General features: G+C 42.6%; 1 protein-coding gene across 1 annotated transcript in view; it reads right to left on the bottom strand.

The window, feature by feature from the left end:
- The window catches only part of FTO (FTO alpha-ketoglutarate dependent dioxygenase), a 327,644-nt gene that overhangs the window by 199,725 nt on the left and 104,123 nt on the right, over positions 1 to 23,796 (bottom strand). The window contains exon 4 of the mRNA XM_080937058.1: positions 14,231 to 14,374. Within this exon, the coding sequence (XP_080793184.1) occupies positions 14,231 to 14,374 (144 nt within the window). The remainder of the gene's footprint in view (positions 1 to 14,230; positions 14,375 to 23,796) is intronic.

The raw sequence follows: 23,796 nt of genomic DNA, 5'->3' as shown, positions 1-23,796 counted from the left end.
AGCCAGGCCAAGCAGCACACGTGTGCTTTGGAGATGGAGACAGGCAGATTCTTGGAGTTCAGTGGTCAGTCAGTCAAGTCAAACTGGAGAGCTCCAACTGAAGGGAGAGATCCAGTCTCAAAACCTACTAGGAGGAGAGTGACTGACGAAGGCACTGAGCCTCAATCTCTGGCCTTAACATGTACCCACATGTACATGCACATAAGCACACAGAGGAGGGGGGAGAGGGAGGGAGGAAGAGAGAAGTCAGCTACTACAGTTTTAGTTTAAACAATCTGCAAAGTACTTAGAAAAATCGTGTGGCCTAATAGATTTTTTTTTTTTTTTTTTTTTTTTTTTTTTTTTTTTTTTTTTTTTTTTTACTGGACTCTGGCAGCTAAACAAGAACAAGAGATAATACTGTGGTTTGGATATTGTCTGAGTGCCCCCTTGGCTCTGAATATTGAAATTTAATGTCACTGTGAGGTATTAAGAAAGTACAAAATTAATCTCATACTTGGCTGGAGGCCAGGATCTTCGGGAAAGTGAACAGAATTAGGTAAAGTCATTAGGGTGGTGCTTCATGGCTGAATTCTGGTAACATTATAAGAAGAGGGAGAAAAAGAAGGTACACACGAGAATGTACACACACACATACACACATGTGCATGCACATACACCCACATGCATTCTCTGTCTCTTACCACGTAGTACCTGGCATTATCTCAGAACCCAACCAGCAAGAACATTACAAGATATGATTCCCCCATCTTGGATTTCCAGATGTTTGAGGTAAAATAACCCTCAACTTTATAGGGTTAGTCTGTCTTGAGTATTTCACCACAGTAATGACATCTACCAGAAGACTGAAAAGCAAGAGCTGACACTGGGCAATTCGTAGTGGGTGATGCGGAAGTTGACAGTGACCTGTACCACAGTGAGAGATGATCGAGAGTGCCTGCATTACAGAGTGCTTTGGTGAAGAACTACAGAACCTCTCAGAGCATTGAATAAGTAAGGTGGGAAAAACACGGAATTCAAAGCTACTCTCTGGGCTTTAAGGAAAAGCTGAATGAAGGCGAGCACTTCACAAAACATTAGCACCTGTTACACATAACAGTAGAAAACACCAATAAGTTGGACGGAGCATCTTAGTGCCTGGACTTGTATGGACAGACACAATAGCAACACAGAGGACCACAGCCAACCTAACTGTGCAGACATGCAGTCCAGCCTGACAAGGAGGGCTGGATGAACCTCCTCTCTTCAAAGGTGCCACCTCCGAGGACTACAGACACACTGAAGCATTTGGTGAGGCTTCTCTGCAGCATCTCTCTCTCACCATTTGCCTAAAGAAATCAAAGTCAAGCAGAGGAATGAAAAGCTGGAGTCAGAGGGGTCCAGAGACCAGACTTCAGGAAAGAAATTTAAGTCTCTAAGAATCCCACAGATGTTGTGTATCTACTCAAAGGCCTTCTTACTGCTGCAACTATAAATACCAGGACCCACAGGCATCACTAACATCAGGACCCACAGGCATCACTAACATCAGGACCCACAGGCATCACTAACATCAGGACCCACAGGCATCATTAACATCAGGACCCACAGGCATCATTAACATCAGGACCCACAGGCATCATTAACATCAGGACCCACAGGCATCATTAACGGACATATTTGTTAAGTGCTTCACTGAGTGGCAATAAGCCAACTGGTAAACACCCTACTGGGAAATTATTTGGTGTGAGAACCTTTATTTATATCTTTTGCAACTCTCCAACCCAATGATCCTTTTGAAAATGTTTTCGAACACCTCTAACCCTTTGTGGTGTTTTAGGTGGGGGACCCTGAATTTTCATTTTAGAACTAATTTTTCTAAAACTCTAAGTCTATAAAAGTGGCCTAATGTTTGTGAACTGAACATCTCATAGAGTACACTAAGACAGTCCCACTTTCAAAGTCTCTTCTTAATAAAATGTAAAAAAAAAAAAGAAGACAACACACATGAATTTGTTGGGGCTATATAGAGCACTGTGGTCGTGGGTGAAGAGTGCCCTGGGTGTCCATCCACAGGGGCATGAAACCTCACCTCATATAGAAAAGCCACAGACACAGAAGTTTAATGGGCGACCAATCTGGGTTTTAGCATGGACAGCCCCACAGCCTGGGTCACCTTCCCCCACACCCTGTGGAAGCCAAGACAGGTGGTCACTCTAAACATGCCCAGACCCTGGGTTTTGTCGTTCAGTGAGTCATGGGAGTGGAGTGACTCAATCCAGATTTCTTAAAGTAACAATGAGGAGTTTGGCTCCCACGCTCCTGCAGTCAGGGGTTTGAAGAGTGAAATCAATCTCCCTGTGCACCCAAGCACCGAAGCTCTTCCTTCACTGGCCCTCACCTGTCCTTCCTCATTTCTCAGCCTTAATATTTATGACCTGACTTTCCCCCTGCAATTGGGACACCCTTGAGTGAGAACATTTTCAGAACTGAATAGCTGAGAGGAGGAAGGGGAGCTCCTGGCAAGATAGCAGACTGGACAAAGACTCTGGCTGCCCCATTCCCAGACAATCTTCACTGGAAGATTAAAAACACCATGAGCCTTTACAGCACCATGCATTAGGAAGAGGGGCTGGATACTCCAGAAGCCAGTGTCTGCACCAGTTGCGAGATGGGTGGAATTTGACTGAAGAAGGGCAAAGGCAGTTATGCATGGCTGTCTCGGAAAGAGCAGCCTGCCTGATAAATACGCAATAAATACGCTCAGCCTCTGTCACAGAGCCTGGCGAAGCTACAGGTGCTCAGAGGACAAGGCTGTTGCCACTGAGGGATGCTGTGTGCACACATCCACCGGTGCTCGGGGAAGGAAGCCAGGTAGGGCTGAATTGAGGACTTAGAGGAAGCGGTGCTACAGTGAGTTGCATCTGCTCATACCTCAAGCATCCCTGCACAGGAAGACACACACAAGTCATGGCGTGCTTCAAGTTACCAAGCTGCCATCTTGGCTGTAGGAACATATTTGGCCAGAAAGTTGTCTTGGTGTCCCACAAACAAATCACAAGGAGCCAATTGCAGTCCTCTTTGTATAGGTTAAACATAAGAAATCACTGATTTATGTAAAGATACTACAGTTCAAAGAAATGGAGCCACATTGACTATCAGAGCCTCAGAAAACATGTTCAAAAGTGAGAGAAAGGGATGCTAGAAAATACTCAACTTTCTTAGAGGACATTGGATTCTAGAAGATGTTGCGGTTGTTAGAAGGCCCAAGCTGATGCACATGGAATCCCACGAGATTGGGAAGACTGCGGGCATTGGTTTATTTTATAACTAGAACGGTTCCATTGAAAACCACACCTAACATGAATGTCAGAGAGCTTGCTGGGGGAAAAAAATCCACCTACAGAAGTAGGTGAGTAAACTGAAGTGATTCCTCTAGAACTCAAAAGGAAATGACAGGTAGACACAGAAGGACATGACACAACACAGAAAGCAGAGAAAAAGAGGAATGACAAAAGCGATGCCAGGCCTGTTTCCCACCCTGTGAAAAGACCTGAGTGTTTACAGTACAAAACCCTTGACCAAGGACGGAAAACATTCTGCCAAAAATTAAATACAAAACACTATGGCTCATACCCACTTTTAAACCTAGAATACAGGAGGCAGAGGCAAGTGGATCTCTCTGAGTTTGAGGCCAGCCTGGTCTACATATGGGGTTCCAGGCCAGACAGGGTTACATAGCAAGACCTCTCAAAAAAATAAAAACAACAAATTACAAATGCGGCAATTTGTCAAACTTGTCAACTTTATTAGATTTAACATCACCAGGGAAATACACCTTGGGTAGGTCTATGAGGGTGTTTCCTGAAGGTCTGAGAAGAGAGACCTACCAGGAATCAGACAGCACCATCCTGCTGGCTGGGGTCCTGGAGTAAAGACAAGGGAAAAGCGAGCTGAGTACCAACAGCATTTGCCTGCTTCCTGACTGCAGATACAATGTGACGCACTGCCTTGGACACTTGTGTTTCTGAGCCATGATGGACTTAAAGTGTGAGCCATAATAAAGCACTCCTCAAGCTGCTTTGCCATACTCTACCGCAGTAGTGAGAATAACCACTAACACAAATGCCACAACGTTGTTGAGTTCACTGCAGGTTGCAGTACAAATTGGAACAGTTGTAAGAGCTCCATCTTAGCCCTTCTTGCATAAAAAGATTTCACTGGCTATTCAAGGTCTTTGGTGGTTTCACAGAAATGTCAGTAACTTTTTTATTTCAGTCCTGCAAAAAAAAGTTACTGAAATTTTTGGTAGGAATTCCAGAAAATTCTAATTCATTTGTTGGTGATAGGGACATACTAACAGGGTTGGTTCTTCTAATCCATGAACATGGGCTACCCGTCCACTTGTTGGTGTCTTCAGTTTCTTTCAACAGTGTTTTACAGTACTTGGTGTTCAGAACTTTCACTTTTCTTGGTTAAACTTATCCTTTCATAATTATTGTAACTGGGATTGTCTATTTTATATATAACTGTAACTAATGTTTTATACCTATAGCCTGCCCTCTTTACTGCATTAATTAGTTCTAATGGGTTCTTTTTTAGAGTTGTTCCTATCCAGCATCATCCGCAGCCACAGACTGACTACTACCTTCCGGTTCTGAAAGCCTTACGTTTCTCTATGTCGCCTAACTGAAATATCGAGGGCCACCATGATTAGAAGTGCTAACAGTGGGCAGCCCTGTCTTGACATGTGTATAGTCTTCACATGTATGACATTAAATGTCGAGTCTGTTGAATGGCTTTCTGCATCTGTTATGATCATCACATGATTTATCCTTTTATTCTATGAATATAATACACAATGCTATTCAATATCCATAAGCTAAGCTATCCTACCCACCTTGGATAAATACCAGTAGATCTTGTTTTGTGACCCTTTTGTTTCTGAGTATGGCTTGCTGATACTTAAACAATTTTTTCATCTGTGTTCTTCAGAGATACTAGGGTTGCCTTTCTCTGCTGTTAGAATCATGACTGAAGATCATGATGAATTCATAACTCACATCTATCTGGAAAGGATCTTTCCTCTTCAGTTTCTTAGATCTTTACAAGGACTGCCATAGGTTCTTTAAATGCTTGGTGTTAAACTGGGCAAAGCACTCAGGATCTTAGCCTTTCTCTGCTGAAAGGCTGTGATTACTGGTCCATAATCATCACTGGATGCTTATGTAGGTGCTGGTCCTCTTTCTCGTCAGGAGTTCCCTCAGCAATGGTCTAGGAATGTACCCCTTTACCTAGGCTACTAAGTTGACTGAGAGACGGCAGCTTTGACAGCAATCTCTTAAGATCTCGGCAGCTTTGACAACAATCTCCTAAGATCTATTTCAGGCCTTGGTACAAGTTGTTACAATTTTGCTTTCATTTCTAATTTTATCTCTCTGCTCTTTTCTTTCTTTTTCCTAATCTAGTTAAATAAACATGTTAATTCTGATAAACATTTCAAATAACTAAAATCTTAACTTTGCACACATTTCCTGTTGTCTCTCTGGTCTCCATTTCTCTTCTTTCTCCTCTGTTCTTTGCTCTTTCCTTCTTCCTGCTACTTGGAAATTTGTTTTTTCTTTTCTCCTAGTTTTTTGAGATACAAACTCAGGTTTATTTGCTGTCTTTCTCCCATCTTATTATGAGCATCCATTATTATGAATTCCCCTACGCAAGGTGCTTTTGTTGAACCTCAAAGGCTTTGATATTTTTGTTTCCATTTTCATTTCTCTAAATGTTTTTAGTTCCTTTTTGATTTCATTTTTAAGAATCCTATTTTTGAGGCATTCTGAACTTCCAGTATGTGTGCATTTTATAGTAAGCCTCCTGTCACTGATATGTCTGCATTTGCATCATTGTGGTAAAGAAAAAAACACTGGCTTCTTAAAGGTGTCAACACTTGTTTTGTGGCAAAATATATTATCTAATCTGGGGAACACTTCATGTGCACTGCTGTTAGACGGTCTATGCCACACTTGTTGGTTAGCTTCTCTAGGTTGACATGGTTGCTCAAGCCTGTTGTTCCTTTATTGATTTTCTGTCTCGATGATCTATCTATTATTGAAAGTAGAGAGCTGAGCTCTCCTACTAGTGTGTGTGTGTGTGTGTGTGTGTGTGTGTGTGTGTGTGTGTGTGTGTGTGTATTTATTTCTTCCCTCAGTTCTGATATCTGCTTCAGCACTTAGGTACTCCAGGGTTCAGGAATACATGTTTACAGCTACTTAGCAACTTCTTGTTATTATACATGACCTGTGCATCTTATGAGTTTGCGACATAAACTCTCACTTGTCTGAGTCACCTTTGCCTCTGGGTGCTACTTTGTATGGTACTCTTTTTGCTACCCACTCATTTTCAGAGGGGCATCTGGCTGAGACTCGTGTCTGGCAGGCAGCACAGAGAGCAGTCTTCCTTTAGTTTCAGTCTGACCCAACTCAACATCCATCATCCAGATCGGCATGACTGAGCAGCCAGGGTCATCTGAAGTGTACAATCCTTATGACATGACATCAAAGGCAATCGGCACCTGTCAGAGCAACACAACAGCCATGTTTCACCTCGCTCCATCTCATCATGGAGGCACCAGGTCCCACCTCAGAATAAGAAGAGGAGTACACTCTCAGGTCTTTGGAGGAAATCTACGTACACAGAACTTTATTATGGTAAATTACAGTCATCCTGTAAATTCAGGCTATTAATCAGAACTTTTATTACAACATAATTATAGTTATTCTATTATGGCTATTACTATTAATTTCCTATACCTATCTTATAAATTAAACTAGCATAAATTCACATGTATAGGGAAAAAGATCAGGTTTAGCACACCAATGGCTTCGCGGCATCCACTGGGTCTCTCGGACTGTGCGGCAGAGGAAGAGCTACTGCGGTTGAGTGGGAACCATGAGCAGCTCTAGAGCTGCACGTAATCAGAGAACTGAGTCCATTTACTTACTGCCATTTTTCACTGCTTTATGTTAGCTTTTTTCTTCCTTCCTCTTGTTCTGGCCTCTACACTATGGTCACTTGTCTGCAGTGACACACTTTGACTCTCTGTCCTTACCCTTTGTGTATCCACTGCATGTTTCTTAGTTACTATGAGACCTGTGCAATTTACAGCAAAACAGTCCAGTTTAATTAAGCTAATAACGCCACCATAAGAACACTGTGCCTTAGTTTCTCCACTCACATTTTGCAATTGTCAGTTTAGAGCCTTCCTATTGCGTGTCCATTAGTGTAGCCAGCGATACTGGTCTTTGACACCATGTCTCTGAAATTTTATCAGTTACTTATTTATGTAACACAGTTACTTTCTAATAAAGTTTTGAATTACAGTATTTGAAGGTCTTTATCTTGTATTTGTCTAGGAAGGAATTCTCCTTACCATTATTTCTGAAAGACAGCCTTGTCATTTATAGTCCTATTTACTGGCAGGTTTTCTCTGAAAAACTTTAAATATATCATTCACTTTTTTTTCTTTTCTAAGACATCCTAATTTGTAAGTGGGTTGGCCTGCAGCTTGTGTCAATAGTTCAGCTGCTCCCTGGCTCCTCAGAGGCAGGCCTGGTCCATGGGTCCATAATATGGGTGTCTGACCTTGGTTTATGGGAACCTGGATCAGTGGGGGTAGGTCATGGGTACCACATTAGCTCTAAGAGAGTCTGTCAAAGTAGTCTTGGGCCTTGAGTCTACTTGCCCAGAAATGGTCCCTATATGTGGAACTCAAATGGTACAAAGAAGCCAACACTGGATCTGACCCAAAGTCTAAGTTCACAGAGACAAACCAAGATCCTGGGTGTCTGCAGGCCAGATAGCAGCCTGGGCCAATCTACAAGGCATTCCTTGGGGGTGGGTCTGCCATGTCTGCAACAAATCACATACTTACTTCATTCTCCGCCCTCTGCAGAGTTGGCCCCACCCCCTCAGTACTGAATGGCTCAATATGAGAGAAAGGGGACAGAGAAACTGTCCCTTCCTAAGCTCTTCCTGTGTCTTTTTTCTGTGCTCTACTTAGATGCTGGAATCTCTCCTCTAGATTGCTATAAAGGCTTCTTTCTTTGTACATGGGTAATTGTTCAAATGATGTTCCTATGACAGATTTGGTGTTGAAAGCTCTGACTTCACCATGTTGCTTGAGTGTAAAAGATTAATTTTATACTCACTTTTAAAAATATGTTATCAAGGAATATTCATTAAGAGAAATATTGAGGATATGACAGCACTGGGAACTAAATGAAATGCAAACACTAGAGTGATAAATATTTACTTCCTAAAGAATAAACAAGCCCCACTATCAAATATAAAAATGCAAAAATATAAATAAATGTTATAAATATTATTGCTAGTTTACATATTCTTGCAGTTTGTAAAGCCCCTACAATGAATATGACTCATACATTATTAATTTCCCAATACCATTATTCTTTCCTCTGAAATTCAGATACATCATGTTTGAAAGATACAAACGGAAATGTTCAATGAAGAGGTATTAGTTAACTTTAAAAAAAAAAAAAGGCATGATGAAGTCTATCCAATGAAAGCTAGGCTGGGTAAATTGCACATGCCTAAATGTACTTCTATAAGAACACACAGACAGGCCCAGAGGTGTGGCCCAGCAGGGGAGTGCCAGCCTGGTACTGCAAGGCCCTGGCTTCCATCCCTAGCCATATAAAACCACCATGCAAGAAGGAAACAGGGGTGCTCACCTCTGTCCCCTTGTTTTAAATTAACTTGTGGAATGTTTGCTTTGTTGTTGCATTTTAAGGAGAATAGAGTCTTGAGGTTAATAATCCATTGCTGCTCTCTAAATCTGCATAAAGATCTTTAATCCCACTTTGGCGAGAGCTACCCTCTCTCACTCTCCTCTTCCAAGCTGCGAGCCCTCCCACAGCAATGAGGACAGAGGGGACTGGAGGAACAAAGGGGTAAGAAGAGACAAGGTGGACTGACAGAGCAGATGAAGTTGGTCTTGCCTTCCTCCTGTTTGGACAGTCATCACTCCTGTCTACTACTCATGTAACATGTGGGGCGAGAGCTTTTCACATCCAGTGAATGACTGCAGGAAAGGCAGCCCCAGACACCCGACTTCTGTGCCTTCACATGCATCCTGACCTTCTAACTTGGGTCCTATAGTCAATTATTTTCAAGTCGTTGAAGAATATGTAAACCCGTAAAAACATTATTTATAACTAGTTGATTTAAATTCTTCTTGCACTTTTCCCCATTTGATAACATGTTTATTTTTTTAAGAAAGTGCATATATTATTGCAATTTTTAAAAATCTCATTTACTTACCAATATTTTCATATCCTCAGTAACCATATAAATTAATCTTTTACATTCAAACAAAATGATAATGTCCAGGAGAAAAATTAGAAATCTAAAAAGTTAGAGAGGGTAATCTCTCTAAATATGTACTAAGTTCCTCTATTGAACAAGCCTCTAAGTGCTATGTAGTTCACACATAACCACACATATTCATATACACAACACACATACACACTACCACTTACCCCAAATGGCTCTCTAGAAGAAAAGTTAACACTCTGGACCAAAAGCTACACACACACACACACACACACACATGGGGGGGACACAGACAGACAGACAGATACACACACACACACACACACACACACACACACACACACACACACGAAGTTTCTGGTACTGGAAACCAAGCTAACTACCCATGGTGATGAGGTCATGGATCTAGAAGGAGAACCTACAACTGTCACTTGACTAAACCAACATAATTCCTAAGTATATTCTAAATGCTTCACCCACAGGTAAGTGTAGGTCTCGTTACAACAGACAGACCATTGCGGTAAAGCACAACCAATCAATAAACAGAGAACAGAGGGCAGGGTGAACCTAAAGCTCAGGGAACACCTCAGAAGAAGTGACAGAAAGACCGTATGAGCCAGAGGACCAAGACATACGGTGTGAGACTGAGTCTCCTAGAAATTTCAATGAAACATAATGCATAGAAAAACCATAAAGAGCTTTGTTTGCATTTAATACAAACTTCTCTGGGCACGTTGCCTTGAGGACAATAACAAAGTGTTACAGGTCTCTAACGCTCACTTCTGTTTAAACTCTTCACTGAGATCGAACTCATACCGCAAACAGTTCTCCTAAAGATTACAACTGAATGTGACAATCACAAACTACTTTTCGAAGATCCTTTCAAAGGGAGTCTTGGGACCTGGGGAGATGGCTCAGTGAACAAGAACACTTTAAACAACTATGAAGATTTGAGTTCAAATGTAAGCACAGAATTCACGAGAAGTCTGATGCAGCAATGTTTGCCAGTGACTCCAGCCCTGGGGGAGGCCTACTGAGACTCGCTGGCCACCAGCAGCACAGCTCCAAGAGAGTAAGGCAGAGGGACAGAGGACACTTTCATCCCCCTCTGACTTCCATGCATCGGCACCAACACACATGCACACACACACTACATACCCGCACATATCCCACACCCATCCGCATACATTTTAAAGAAGGGAACCCTGTAAATATCAATATTCCTGGGAGTCAGAGCAAAATAACCATTTCCTGATGATCTTCTACTAGGAAGGTTTCCAGCACAGGGCCCGTCCCTCACTGGACACCCATCACATGCATAAGAGGTAAAATTCATGAGATACACCCATGAGCCTGGGTATAATCTCAAAGGGTCAGAGAGAAGAAAATCCTTTCAGAAACTGAAGAGCCCGCTTGGCTTTCTGTCCACAAGGCATAGTTCTCTCCCAGGCTCTACCGGATTCCAGGAAGAAGGAAAGCACATGTGTGAAAACATCAGCCTCCGGCCAGATGTGTGAGAACGACAGTTCAGGAGACATCCTCACCCAAGCACGAAACCCATCAGTGACCACACGCTCTGCCACCACTGAGAAGATGAGACCGCTGGCCCGAGTTCCCTTAGACACGCAGCTAGAACATCCTGCCATGTTTCTTCCTTTCAGAGTGAAAACACACATGACAGGTGCTCGTTTGGCTGTGCAAGTGCTTTCCAATGAAATGACAACTCCCCGAGCTCACCGGCTGCAGCCTCCAGTTAGAATTTATTACCGTTTCCCTTATTCCCTTGCCTCGGCAGAAAGCAGAACATAGCACCTACATCTCAAGGCCCGTGAGAGGTAATAAAGAATAATTATTTTGAATTTATGATTAAGCCATAAATTACACATGCTTTTTAACTTCAGCTGGTCACTTAGAGGCTGGGGGAGGAAGGGAATGGGGTCAGAAGCGCACGACAAGAGCCTTTTGCTTTGAATAAAATGTCTAAATCTAAGCAGGGCTGAGGAACACCTGAAGGATTTACAAAGATACTACAGTCTCCAAGTCAAGTCCCGAGGGAGCCCCGAGACAAGCCGAGTTAAATCCCAGCGACCTCTGTTATTCCTGCCCACGGGGCGATAGCCTCCAACAAGAGTGCCCACGTTGCCTTGAAAAACAGGAGCAGGCGCCACACTTCAGGTTACACCACATCAAATGTTCACGGTGTTCTGGCCTTGCTGCCGCTAAGCCACAAGTATTTCATACACGGGGAAATAAATCTTGTAAAAAATGGCCAGGCTCCATAAGTAAAGGCAGCCTTAAACAAAGTAATACTGTGCCATTCAGCAATGGCCAGATGCTAGCTCCTGTCACCTTCCAGCGCCAACTGGTGAGATTTACCGCTCTAGTTAGTTACTGTGCGAGGCGACGGAAATATGCGTGTAAAGCCACGATCTGCGAGGCCCACAGAACTCAGGACCCGAGGCAGGGGACATGCCTACATTCAGCTCTGTCCTTGCTCTACCTTGCCTTGTTCCTTGGTTCTCCAGTGTGCTGTGGCCCCGTCCCAGTGTCTGCAGTAAGTTCCTGTACCAGGCTTAGCTTGCAAAACACAGGCCCACACACCCATCCTAACAAGGCAAGAAACAGAATGTAGGGGAAGCTCATTTTACACTGTGGCCAAGACTGAGAGATGTGCCGACACTGTGGGGAACCTGCTCAGTGGGCCACACGCCCTACAGCCTAGCCTCACTCCCCTTTAAACAATGGTGATGGGAAGTTAGACCCAACAAAGTCTAACTTAGGTGTCTACTGCCTCGTTCTGCTTCAGCCAGGAATTTCACTTCTGGAATTTGACAACTAAGGCTTTGAAAGAGCTGGTTATCGTACGAACACCAGACATTTTAAAGTGGGATTCGGCTGGACTTAAATCATAAAAGAGATGAGACCAGCCATGACCAGTGGCGTTTAAGACATCATGATGATACATTAAGGGGGGGCAGGAGACCAGCAGAGCTTTGCTCAGTGTTTATTCACCTTTGTCCCCAAACATCCCACCTCCACACCCAGCTTCTGGTTAATGAACAGAATTTAGTTGCTGTCCCTTGAACTGTATAATCTGCTCCACAGAAAGCAAACCCAGTTTGTCTCCAAGCACTCCCAAGTCTCTAACTCCCTGGCTACAAGCAGTCTATGGGAAACAGCTGTGGCGGAGTAAATCACCCGACCCTGAGAAACACCAGAGTACTGGTGGGGTTTGTTGATTTTTTTTTTCCCCTTTCTTTCCTCCTCTAAGTGTGTTTTGAAGTTCTGGTTGGAAAATTAGTGAAAATTGTAAATCTGTTTGCAAATCTGGTCTTGTCTAACTCTGAGATTAGGGCAAAGATTCCAATTTAAAAGTAAAACCATGACAACCCCATGAAGTGTGTCCTCAGGCACTGCCAACAGGCTCTCGCTCACGCCCACGGCAGTGGATTTATTACAGGCACCCGACACATTCCCCATCAGACACCCCTGGAGTATTCACTTGAGACAGTAGGGTTCAGTCTGTACTTCCTCTGCAGACCAATATATTATTATAAATTGAGCTAAACTGTTTCCTTTTTGTAAGTGCTGTGAAGTTCAGCCTTCAGTTATCAGCATCAGCACAGCCATGGAGTTCCTTATTTGGACTTTTAAAGCTAATGTAAAAGGGCAAAGCTACACAGCAGTTGAATATTTATATATAGTTTTCAATATTGAATATATATATAATTCTTAAATAGGATGTTTTTCAGTTTACATCAGGAGTACTCAAAATTCATTTTAAATACCAAATATGGTATCTTCATAAAAAGAAAAAAAGCACTAAGAGAGACTCACTGGATGTTTGAACACACTTTCCTTGCAACGACTACATCAGGACAATGTAATCAATTCAATGACTGAATAATGTGGCTAATTAAATGCTTTCAACAATTATCCAGTTACTTTAAAAAAGGCCCTTTAAAACTGAAAAGCAAAGCAAATCAAAACCGAATACTGTCATCTTGGCTTCCCTTGCAGAGCTGTGACTCTTCATGGCAAGAAGTGGACTGAAGCCCACAGCAGGGCCGGTGCTGGAGTGGGGGAGGAGGGACACGGGCTACCTGGGGACAGAGAAGGATGGAGGAATGCTGAAAGCGGAGGAGACTCCAGGGTCAGGCTCTAACTCCTGACTCACTAGCTGTGTAACCACAGATGAGCTAACTAGGCTTCTTCTACAAGAGCAAAAATCTGCTTCTCGGGGTTACAAGCAAATTAAAAGAATGCTTCGGTTGTCATTGGTTATTAGGAAAGGTGTTTGTTATCAATATTACTACCATCTCAGATATGTATTATGAGAAGAGCCCGAGCAGGAATATATTAATCACATAGAAAACTTGTTTTTATGTACTTTCCTCTTATACTCTACAGATTTCTTTTCTCTAGAATGAACATATGCTGCCTTCTCCTTTCTAATTCTGCACGTGTCTAAGTATGGGTATATAGCTCTGAGTGCAGAGTCCAAGAGGGACCAGAAGGGGCCAAATGCCCTGGAGCCATAGGCAGTCATAAACAGCCCAACAGGGGCTAGGATGTAGGCTAAAGGAAATGGGTTACTTATGTTATGCTTCCAGTCAGAGAAGAGCTTAGCTATATGGCCAAGGTATTGGAAATATATTTTGAATCTGAATCTTATTTCTGGGAGCATAAGGCTGGGAGGAAGAACGAGGCCTAAAATCTACACACACACATAAAATAAATAAAAATGAAAAAAAAATAATGAGTTACATGTTCATGGGAAAAAAATCATTATAAATACAAAGTATTCAAAAAAGTGTATTTCAAAACTTCACACATGCCCTATGACCTAAGCTGACAAGTGAGATGACAGCCACCCCTAGTCCCCTGGCATGTCCCCTGACATTACCCAGCATGAAATAGCAGTCTCCCTGGTGAAGAGGGATTGTCAAGCCCGGAGTCTCGATGTCCCACGAGATCTTAAAACCAACGTGCCAAGTATCGGGATCTCTTCCTTCAAAGCTGGACTCGTCATCGCTTTCATCCTCGGAGCCTGTGGAGAGAGGGGAAGTGGTCAGCAAAGACACACTCTAGCTACATTCCTGAGACTCCAGCTATTACCTTACAAGTCACTGCTATCTCAATAAAATATGGATGTTCCGTAAAGTACGTCTTTTTGTGGCGTGATTTTTAAAAAGACACTTAAAAATAGTCTTAGCATAGATTTATCTTTTCTGCTTCATAATAATTTAAATAATTGTGAGAAAAAATAAATTCAGAGAAGAATAAAAGTTTTTGTTCAGTTCTGAGCGTGCCCCCCCCCCCCAAATTAGAAAAGCTAAACGTAGGAGATTTCAAGAAGATTTTAATTACAACAATGCAGAGAAAAGTGAAGGCTAAAGAAACCATGGAAAGTGGAAAGGAAACTATAAAAGGATCTTCTCTCAGGGGAACACAGGTCCACAAAGTCTCAAAGAACTCCGTACTCAATATACTTAAAGAACAGGCCTTTCTAGTGGGCAGTCATACTGCTAAAAAGCATAGAAAAGACACTGCCAGCTTCACTGTATTAAAATAATACATATCAAAACACAAAAAGAAAGCACTGTGTACAACCAACCTCACATCTAAAAATCAATGTTAAATGTCTAACTAATAAGAACATAGATTCTAGGTCCAACATCATATTAAAAGAACATTTGTGACCTGGTAAAACTTATTTTATGAACATAAAGATAACTCTACAAAGTAGCTAACATCCGAAGCTTAACGTTTAAAATTCATCATATTTGGAGGGGGGAAGGAAAGATGGGGGGATATCACTTTAGTGACACAAAAACTAAATGATTAAATACATTATCCTTTCATGAAACCTTAATATAATGGGACTAGAAGCTACTTTCTCAAAAAATATATAACACAGACCTGCCTCAGCCTTTGACGTAGAACTGTGACCAAACCTAAGAATTAGAGAAGGGTGCGGCAGTGGTTTGAAAGAGAATGATCCACATGGGACTATATCTTTAAATGCTTAGTCCTCAGTTGGTGGAATTGTTTGGGAAGGATTAAGAAACATGAACTTCCTAGTCCTAGGAATATCACTGGGTGTCTCTGTCTCTGTGTCTCTGTCTCTCTCTGTGTCTCTGTCTTTCTCTGCCTGTCTCTGTCTCTCTCCGTCTCTCTCTCTGTCGCCTCATGTGGAGGAGAGATAAGCTCTCTGCTACTATTCCAGTGCTATACCAGCCTACCTGCTGACCTTCTCACTGCCATGATGGTCATAGACTCTGAAACTGTGAGCCCACACATGAAATGCTTTCTTTTATAAGTTGTCTTGGTCATGGTATCTCTTTGAAGAAATTAAAAAAAAAAAAAAAGTAATACAGAAGCTTAGCAACACAAATCATTAGTCTAGCGGGAGCCACCAACACCATGGTACCAAATTAGAGTGGCCCTAAGCTTGGAGCGTAGGCTTAGCTGACACAGCTCCTGTTTTACAAGCACAGAACTGGGTCAGTTCCCCAGAACTCACTTGAACATGCTTGTCATTCGAATGCTGGGGAAGTGAGGACACATAGGCCCTACGGTTCCATAACTGAGCCCAGTGAGAGAAACTACTGCAAAGGACATGAGCAATTTTCCTAAGAAGAACCCTCAAGGTTGGCCCCTCATTCGCACACACAACATAGTGAAACAGAATGAAAACATCAGTTCTCCCTTGATTCACCTATAAATCAAAATAAAGATGAAAACTTTGACATTTTAGGTGAGCAGTATTGTTAACTAGTAACCATTTTTTTCCATAGGGAACAGATTTCAGGGATCCCAGTGCAAATGTGAAGCCTAGAAAGTATGTTCACACATATGCATACCCGTAAAGTTTATTTTATAAACTGGTCACAATAAGAGATTAATAATAACAAAAATACAGCAGTAAGAGGGGCTAATAAAAGCTGCAGGTGGTGGTGACACACTTCAGTCCCAGCACTCAGGAGGCAGAGGTAGGTAAACCTCTGTGAGTTTGAGGCCAGCCTGGTCTACAGAGTGAGTTCCAAGATAGCCAGGGCTACCCAGAGAAACCCTCTCTGGAGAAGGTGTCTGAATACATTCTCTGTTTCTGTGGCTATGTCTCTGTATCCCAAAACATTTACTGGACTTTAGCTTTTCATTAAATGCAAACATTTCACGGTTCCTCTTTGGCTTCGACAAACCACCAGCACCAAATGATTTAGATATGGGACTACTGTCAAGAATAATAACGTTTAGCTGAACAGTTCAGCGCTGCAATATAACCACAGCAGATCTGATACGTGCAAGTCACCCGAAGACTAAGGCATTAGTCTGTACAGCTTAGAGATGCTGGATGAGGATGACTCATCAAAGGCAGGGCAACAAGCTACCCAGGAGGCATGCGATGCAAAAAATACTAATTGTTTGTTTCTATCTTTCCATCTAATAGTTTCGAACCATAATTCACCAGAGATAGACAGAACTCCAGAAAGTTAAACTACAGATGAGGGGAGATTGTTGCATAAAGAGAAGTATAAACGAACAAGAACAGCCAAGAGGCATTTGTCTTAATAAACCAACAATCCTTACACAGCAACAGTTAGATCAATGGGCAATGTTACAAAGGCAGAACATGAAAAGAAGCCAGGGGATGAAAGAAATCCCCAAACACACACACACACACACACACACACACACTCAGAGAAACAGTGAAAAGATATTCAACCTACTGCATAAAAGAATGCAAATTAAACTTAGAAGAACTATTTTATCAATCAAATCAGAAGAAGATACTGTTTATGTCTTCTCTTTAAAAGTGTTGGTAAGAGTGTGGCAACCTGACTAACCCCCACCCTCTGTGGAGGACATGCTGGCAACATATATTAAAGCTATGAATACAGAAGCCCTTGATCCTTGTAAGAATTCTACCGTTAGACAGTGACAGTGAGCAGGCATTGTAGCCTGTAGTACTGTTTGCTATGTTATCAACTTGAAAGCTGAAAAGCCAGAAATACCTCCAATGTCCTTTAGCTACTGCTTAAAGAAAGTGCAACATGCCCAGACAACTCCACATCACAGGGCTATCACCAATACCATGACTCAGTAGCAACATGGTGTTGTTTATATTTAAAAATATACCTCATATTTTTTTTTAAAGGAAAAAAAACAGCAACAAAAGGAAACAAACCAGGTGGCTAGAATTTGTATAAAGATGCAGTGCCTGTGTATTTCTCGGACAATAGTCACAATTCATCTTTCTGGATCCGGAGCGGAAGAGGCACATAAAGGAGTAGAAGGTATGCTCTCAAATTCACCGAAGTGTGGGATGGCCCTACAGAAAAACACGCCAAGCTCATCTAGGAAATATGCATTGAGCGTTTGCTACATCCTTAGAATTGTGCCAGGCACTTGGGCTATCTCTAACAGAAATAATGAACCCAGCCTGGGCAGCGCTCCCTTTTCTGCTGGGGCCATTAGTGGTCAGTACTGGTAATTAGTAAGACAGCATCTCAAATTTCAATGGCATCACACTTTAACCCACTGCTCTGCACTCTGGGTAGTTTGCACGGTGTCTTCAGACCTCTGGTGACTGGGAGACAGAAGCCAGGAGTGGACACTTGCACTGAGTGTCCCCACAACCCAGTCCTGTGTTAGGTAGTGGGAAATAAAATGTTAATTTGAAAGGAAAAAAACCTCAAACACATGTTTGTTTTTAAAAGAACAAACAGAGCTGGAGAGACAGTTCAGAGGTTAAGAACACTTGCCACTCTTTTAGAGGACCCAGGTTTAGTGTCCAGCACCCACACAGTGGCTCACAAAGGCCTACTACTCCACTTCCAGGGGATCTGATGCCATCTTCTGGCCCCCACAGCCTCCTGTAGGCAACACATGTGATGCACAGAAACTCCCACAGGTAAGCACACATGCATATAAGTAACATGTTTTTAAGAAAGAGTTTAACATTGCTGCTGATATAGAATAAATACCAACGAGGTTTAGAGACGCTTAGTAACCGAGGATGTTAAAGGTCAAAACAGAACTCCTAGAGAAAATGGGACTTAAGCGTATAAGTGATTGGATTGGCAAAGACACTGGAGGGACTACTGAAGACAAAACGATGTGAAGTCAGATGCTGTATAGACAGACAGGAGTGTACATCATTAGTTCAGTTGTGTACACATCCCCAACAACCCCACAGTGCCCAGGGTACACCCGCACACAGTTCCTACATTCTGAGTATCTTCCTCTACAGCAACCGTATATATAGAAGAGTTCTAAGCAGAGAAAGGAGGAGAAAGACAGAATGAAGTAGAGAGAGCTCCAAAGAAAGAAACTTCCTTTATGACTACTGAGTCACATGACTCTGTCCTGAGCAAAGGAAAAAGAACAGCTCAAAAGCCAAGCTCGTGGTCTCTGCAGGGAAGAATGCTCGCAAATGGCCTTTAAGGCCACATCTGACTTTCTTCAGACTTCTAAATCTGAATCTGAAGACCTATGGTCATATTAGCAGACCCTAAGTCTTTTTCATCTTTGTTCTTCTTCTCACGTTTGTGGCCCAGGCTTGCTGCAAAGTCACAGTAATTGTCCTGCCGCTGTCTCCCAGATGCTGTGAATACAGACAGGCTCTGCCATGCCCAGATGCAGTTTTTGTGGGCACTTCTGAGTTAAAAGGAACTTTACATTCATTTCTCTAAGAATACCACCATGTAACAACAAGTCCAAAGCCATTTCCTAGGTTAATCTAAAAAAAGAAAAAACATTTAAAAATATACCTTTTGAAGCAGAATAATTAAAGACAGAAAGCTTTACTACTGGGGCACAGCTGACTTTCCAACTGTGGCATTTTGAACTTGTGGGAAGGATCTGACGGCAATGGCCACCGTGGGCATGGTGAGGGCTACCACAGCCCAGCCCAGCACTGCCAGCAGGTGGGATGCATCCTGAGACACGTCTTATGCATAACGCACGACTACACTTGAGAGCACTGGAGTTTGCTAAGGAGAGCTGGTGGACCTGAAAAGGACGGAAAGGTACTCAGCTTCACCTGCACTGCAGTTTTAACCAAGTCTGTTAGTTAGCAGCTGATAGAGAGCAATCTGGGAGGGGTAAAGAGATGGCTCAGCAGTCAGGAGCTGCTCTTCCAGAGCCAGGTTTGATTCCTAGCACAGACATGGCAGCTCACATCTGTCTGTAACTCCAGTTCTAGGGGATTTGGCAACCTCTCCTGATCCAGGGGCACCAGGCACACACACACATGTAAGGAGGCAAAACACCCATCCCCAAAGAATAAAATTAATAAACCTTTAAAAAACTGTAAAAAATCCAAAATTTAACTACTCTCAAATTGCCAAAGCATGCATCTCTGACATGGTTATAGGTAAGACCTTGCCAGCCCTCTATCAAAGGCACATCTTCTCTGCTGGCCATTTCATGCCACTCATTTGGGATGCCTTTTCTGGACCCCAAAGTCTATCAAGTATGCTTTCCAGCTAGGACCCAGAGTGACCCAGCCGGCTTGTCAGGCTCACGACACACTTCCTAACTCATTTAACTAGAACTGACCCATGGCTGCTTTCACACCACAGCAAGGTGACCAGGGGACACTGAGACCACAACTCCCACCAACTCCCACAATAGTTACCATTTATAGAAAATGCCTGCTGACCTCTTCTATGAACTCTTGACATTGGTGATTTGGCAGAGATGTCAATGGTAAATACTGACCAAACTGACCCTGAACAAAATCATGATGACATCATATAACAACCACCAGACAGTAGGACATGGCTAACAAAATCCAACTTAATAACGTAACTAAAGCTACAGCAGCTGATCTTCAGCTCTTTAGTAAGAGAATACTGGTGTGAGAAAGCACAGGCTGACATCTTTGCTACCCCAAGGTTGCAGCATGTCCAGGTGCCCTTAATATTAACAGACACTGCAAACAGCAAACAGCGTGTGGCTGGCTGTGCTGCTGCGTGTGCACGTCCTGCAGCCTAGCAAGTCCAGCTGCCTACCCTGCCCTCTGATTTCATCCTGGCACTCCTCTTGTTCAGGCACCAGTCAGGCCCTGAACCACAATCAGAGACAGCAGCAGTATTCAGTGCTCCCCCCCATAGCATACAGTGCTTCCCAGTGTCCCCCCCCCCCCCCATAACATACACCCAGGACCTTTGAAATGATCTTGTTGAGACGAGACTTGGTGGAGGGTTCTTTCCCCCTTGGGCTGTATAGGGAAGAAAGTTGTAAACGTGATACATTTTTTATTGCTTATGTATGGTGTTGCTCACTTTCTCGGAGAAATCAGATTGTACTTATCTATAGCAACTGCCATGTTTTACTATTTGAAACAGGAAGAGGCGTGGCTCTGACTTACCCTCAGCCTTAGTGCCCCTGGAAGGATTTTAAGTGCCTCCATTTGATTGGCACATGCCAAGTTCGCATGAATCAAACTCTTAAAGAGGTAAAAGAATTTAACAGAATCAGAAGAATAGAAGTTTGAAGGTCAAGGTTCAAATATCTTAAATACCCCCACACTTCACCACTTTGATTCGTTTTTTGTTTTGTTTTGTTTTCCCACCCAGAGTAGTTTTGAAGGAAAAATGACTCCATTTAATGATAAATGAAGCCAAACACCTTGTGTACATTTTAAAGCTATATGTATAGTGTTATACAAGAAACAAAGCCAGAATTATCAGTACGATGGTACAGATTAAAGCACTAAAACATAACACAAAAATTGTATTATTAACATATACATAATTAATACTGCACGCCAATATTTTCCCTTATATGAAAGTCTACAGTCATCATTATTACAAACTACAAACTAGGCCTACTCCTTAGCTCTAGTTTCTAGTCCCGCAGTCAACAGCGAAGACTTCAATGCTATCTGTGCAGCTACTTTGACAACTGCCTTGAACTCATACCTAGAGGTGCCTTCTATTTCAAGTCAAGAATGTTTTGGAGGGAAAGGGGGGAAATACTAGGAACTGAACTCAGGGCCTTGTGTACCCGACCACTGAGATGCAGCACCATCCCAACGCCACAGCTCGTAAGGCAGGAGAAAGTACAAGTGTGCCTGGGGTGGGAGCCTGGGGTGGGAGCCTGGGGTGAGAGCCTGGGGTGGGAGCCTGGGGTGGGAGCCTGGGGTGGGAGCCTGGGGTGGGAGCCTGGGGTGGGAGACTAATATTGAGGACTGACCCATGACACTGCAGGGTCTAGAGAGTGACAGAAGACAAAACCAAAGGGCGAGCTGGGAAGAAGCCCTCCATGCCCCTATGTCCAAAAAGGACACTGCCATGGTTGTGTAAGCACACAATCAATCCTGGGCTGGAAATGTCACATGAACAATATGGACAGCTAAGAGTTGGGGCTGTAAAGGTGGATGAGGTTCAGGACACAGAGATGTGAAGCATCACAAGGAATCTTTCACGGAAGCAGTGACAAGACACTGAGGGCTTCCTCCCTGGTCAGACCTGGTTTCCAGAATGATCCCCACAGGATGTCACCCAAGCCTCTGTGTGCAGACTTAGTGTTCGTTTTCCAGACAACTTCCCAAAGAAAAGCCAAATGGACAGCATAAATGCCAGGCAACATCACAGAAGGACCATATGCTGCGAGAGGAGGGTTAGTTGAGGGCACACCTCCAAGCTCAATTTTACAGCTCAGAACAGCCTTCCCTGACTCCTTCCCCAGCCACTGAGCAAAGGTGGGCTGAGGGAATGAAAGATTTCAAGAAGTTTGAACCAGGAAGAAAACTAATCAATTCCAGGTCACAAAAATAAGAAGGCCTCCATTACTTGAGACAAATCAAATGAAGTCCCTTGACAGAGAGAAACTGTAACATCAATTGTATGTTTTGTGGGATTTCAAGCAAAATACTAAAACTCTTGACAGAGAAACCAGAAGCCCTTCAGCATGATATCTTGTTCTGTCAACTTTCAGATTAAGCATTTGGGGAAAAAAAGTTTAAGATAAAAATATTCACATACATAGAAAAACCTCAATACATTTCATCCACTTGAAATGGGGTAATATGGGAAAACTAGACAAAAACTGCTTTTAACTTCCTTTGCTTCAAAAGTATTTTACTGAATAAAACAGGAACAAAGATCAGAGAGGAGAGACATCCCCACCACAATACAGTCTCCAGCCTGTTAGCAGCACAGACCGAAGAGCACTCGACAACCTTAGCAGGTGCAGCAAACGCCGGGAACACCTCCTGGAACCTTCATGCTGTACGTAACACAGAAGACTGGAACCAGATTGACTGGACAAAACCACAGCATAATTTGTCCATCCGAGATGCAGACAAAGATCTACTGAGGTACAAAGACCTTCTGAAAGTGCATCTACAAGGATCAGGGGTAGTTGCTTAGAAACCATGAGCTTAGAGAAGCCAGGAACCGAAGAAGAACTCATCACAGGTTTGGTACTGTGGGATTCCTGGTCTTAGTACCACTTTTACATTAAGCAGTTCGGCCATGTATAAGCACGCTACTATCAAAGAAAGATCAAGGCACAGGTTATAGCTTGAAGGAGCTTGCTAATTTATTTTCAAACATGCAGAAAACGTATGTAGACTGTTACAAGTTAGGAAGCACTTACTAGAGAAAGGGGGCATTACTGGGATGTATGTATTTCATTTTGCTTGGCTTTTATTTGATTTTTGGGGGACTAGGTTTCTCTGTATAGCCCTGGCTGTCCTGGAACTCACTCTGTAGACAAAGCTAGCCTCTAACTTACAGAGATCCACCTGCCTCTGCCTCCTGAGTGCTGGGATTAAAAATGAGGACCATCAACTCCCAGAGCATGTGTTCTATTTCTTGATGTGGCGCTAGGCCAATGGGTATATTTTGATTTAAGAATAACTCATCAAGTTGTGCATTTATGACACTTATGTCAGGCCTTTTGCTGAGTTGGTAAACAGGAAGTTAAGAAAGTCTCAGGGTAGAAAAATTATTGAGAACTAATGAAAATAAGCAACCAGAGAGAAGCCTCAACCACCTTCCTATGAATTCTAAAGAAGAGAAAAATGGAGGAGAAAGAAATAGCAAAGCTAATTCAAGAAAATGTTTAAAAATTAAAAGACACATACCTCTGAGTTGAAGGGTCTATAAAATGCAAATATAACAGATGAAAAAATATATTACTGTGAGACCAGCACATGAGTGAAAAAAAAAAAAAAGCCAGAACTATCAGTATGAATAGAAAATAAAATATATTTGTGTTGTATCCTAAAAATACTAGGAAAAAAATGTTTCCTACCATGATTTCTATACCCAAAGTAAATACACAATTTAAAGTAGAATAAAAATAATTGAGGACATTAAAATAAAAAATTTACATCCTGGGCCAGGGAGAGGGTTCAGTGAGTAGAGGTACTTGTCACGGAGCCTGACCACCTTAGTTTAACCTCAGGATCACATGGTGTAAGGACACAACTCATCCTACAAGACGTCCTCT

Source organism: Micromys minutus (genome assembly GCF_963924665.1).
Source record: "Micromys minutus genome assembly, chromosome: 24".
Classification (NCBI taxonomy): domain Eukaryota; kingdom Metazoa; phylum Chordata; class Mammalia; order Rodentia; family Muridae; genus Micromys; species Micromys minutus.
Note: the sequence above shows the minus strand (reverse complement) of the source record. Positions and strands in the feature narration are given on the sequence as shown.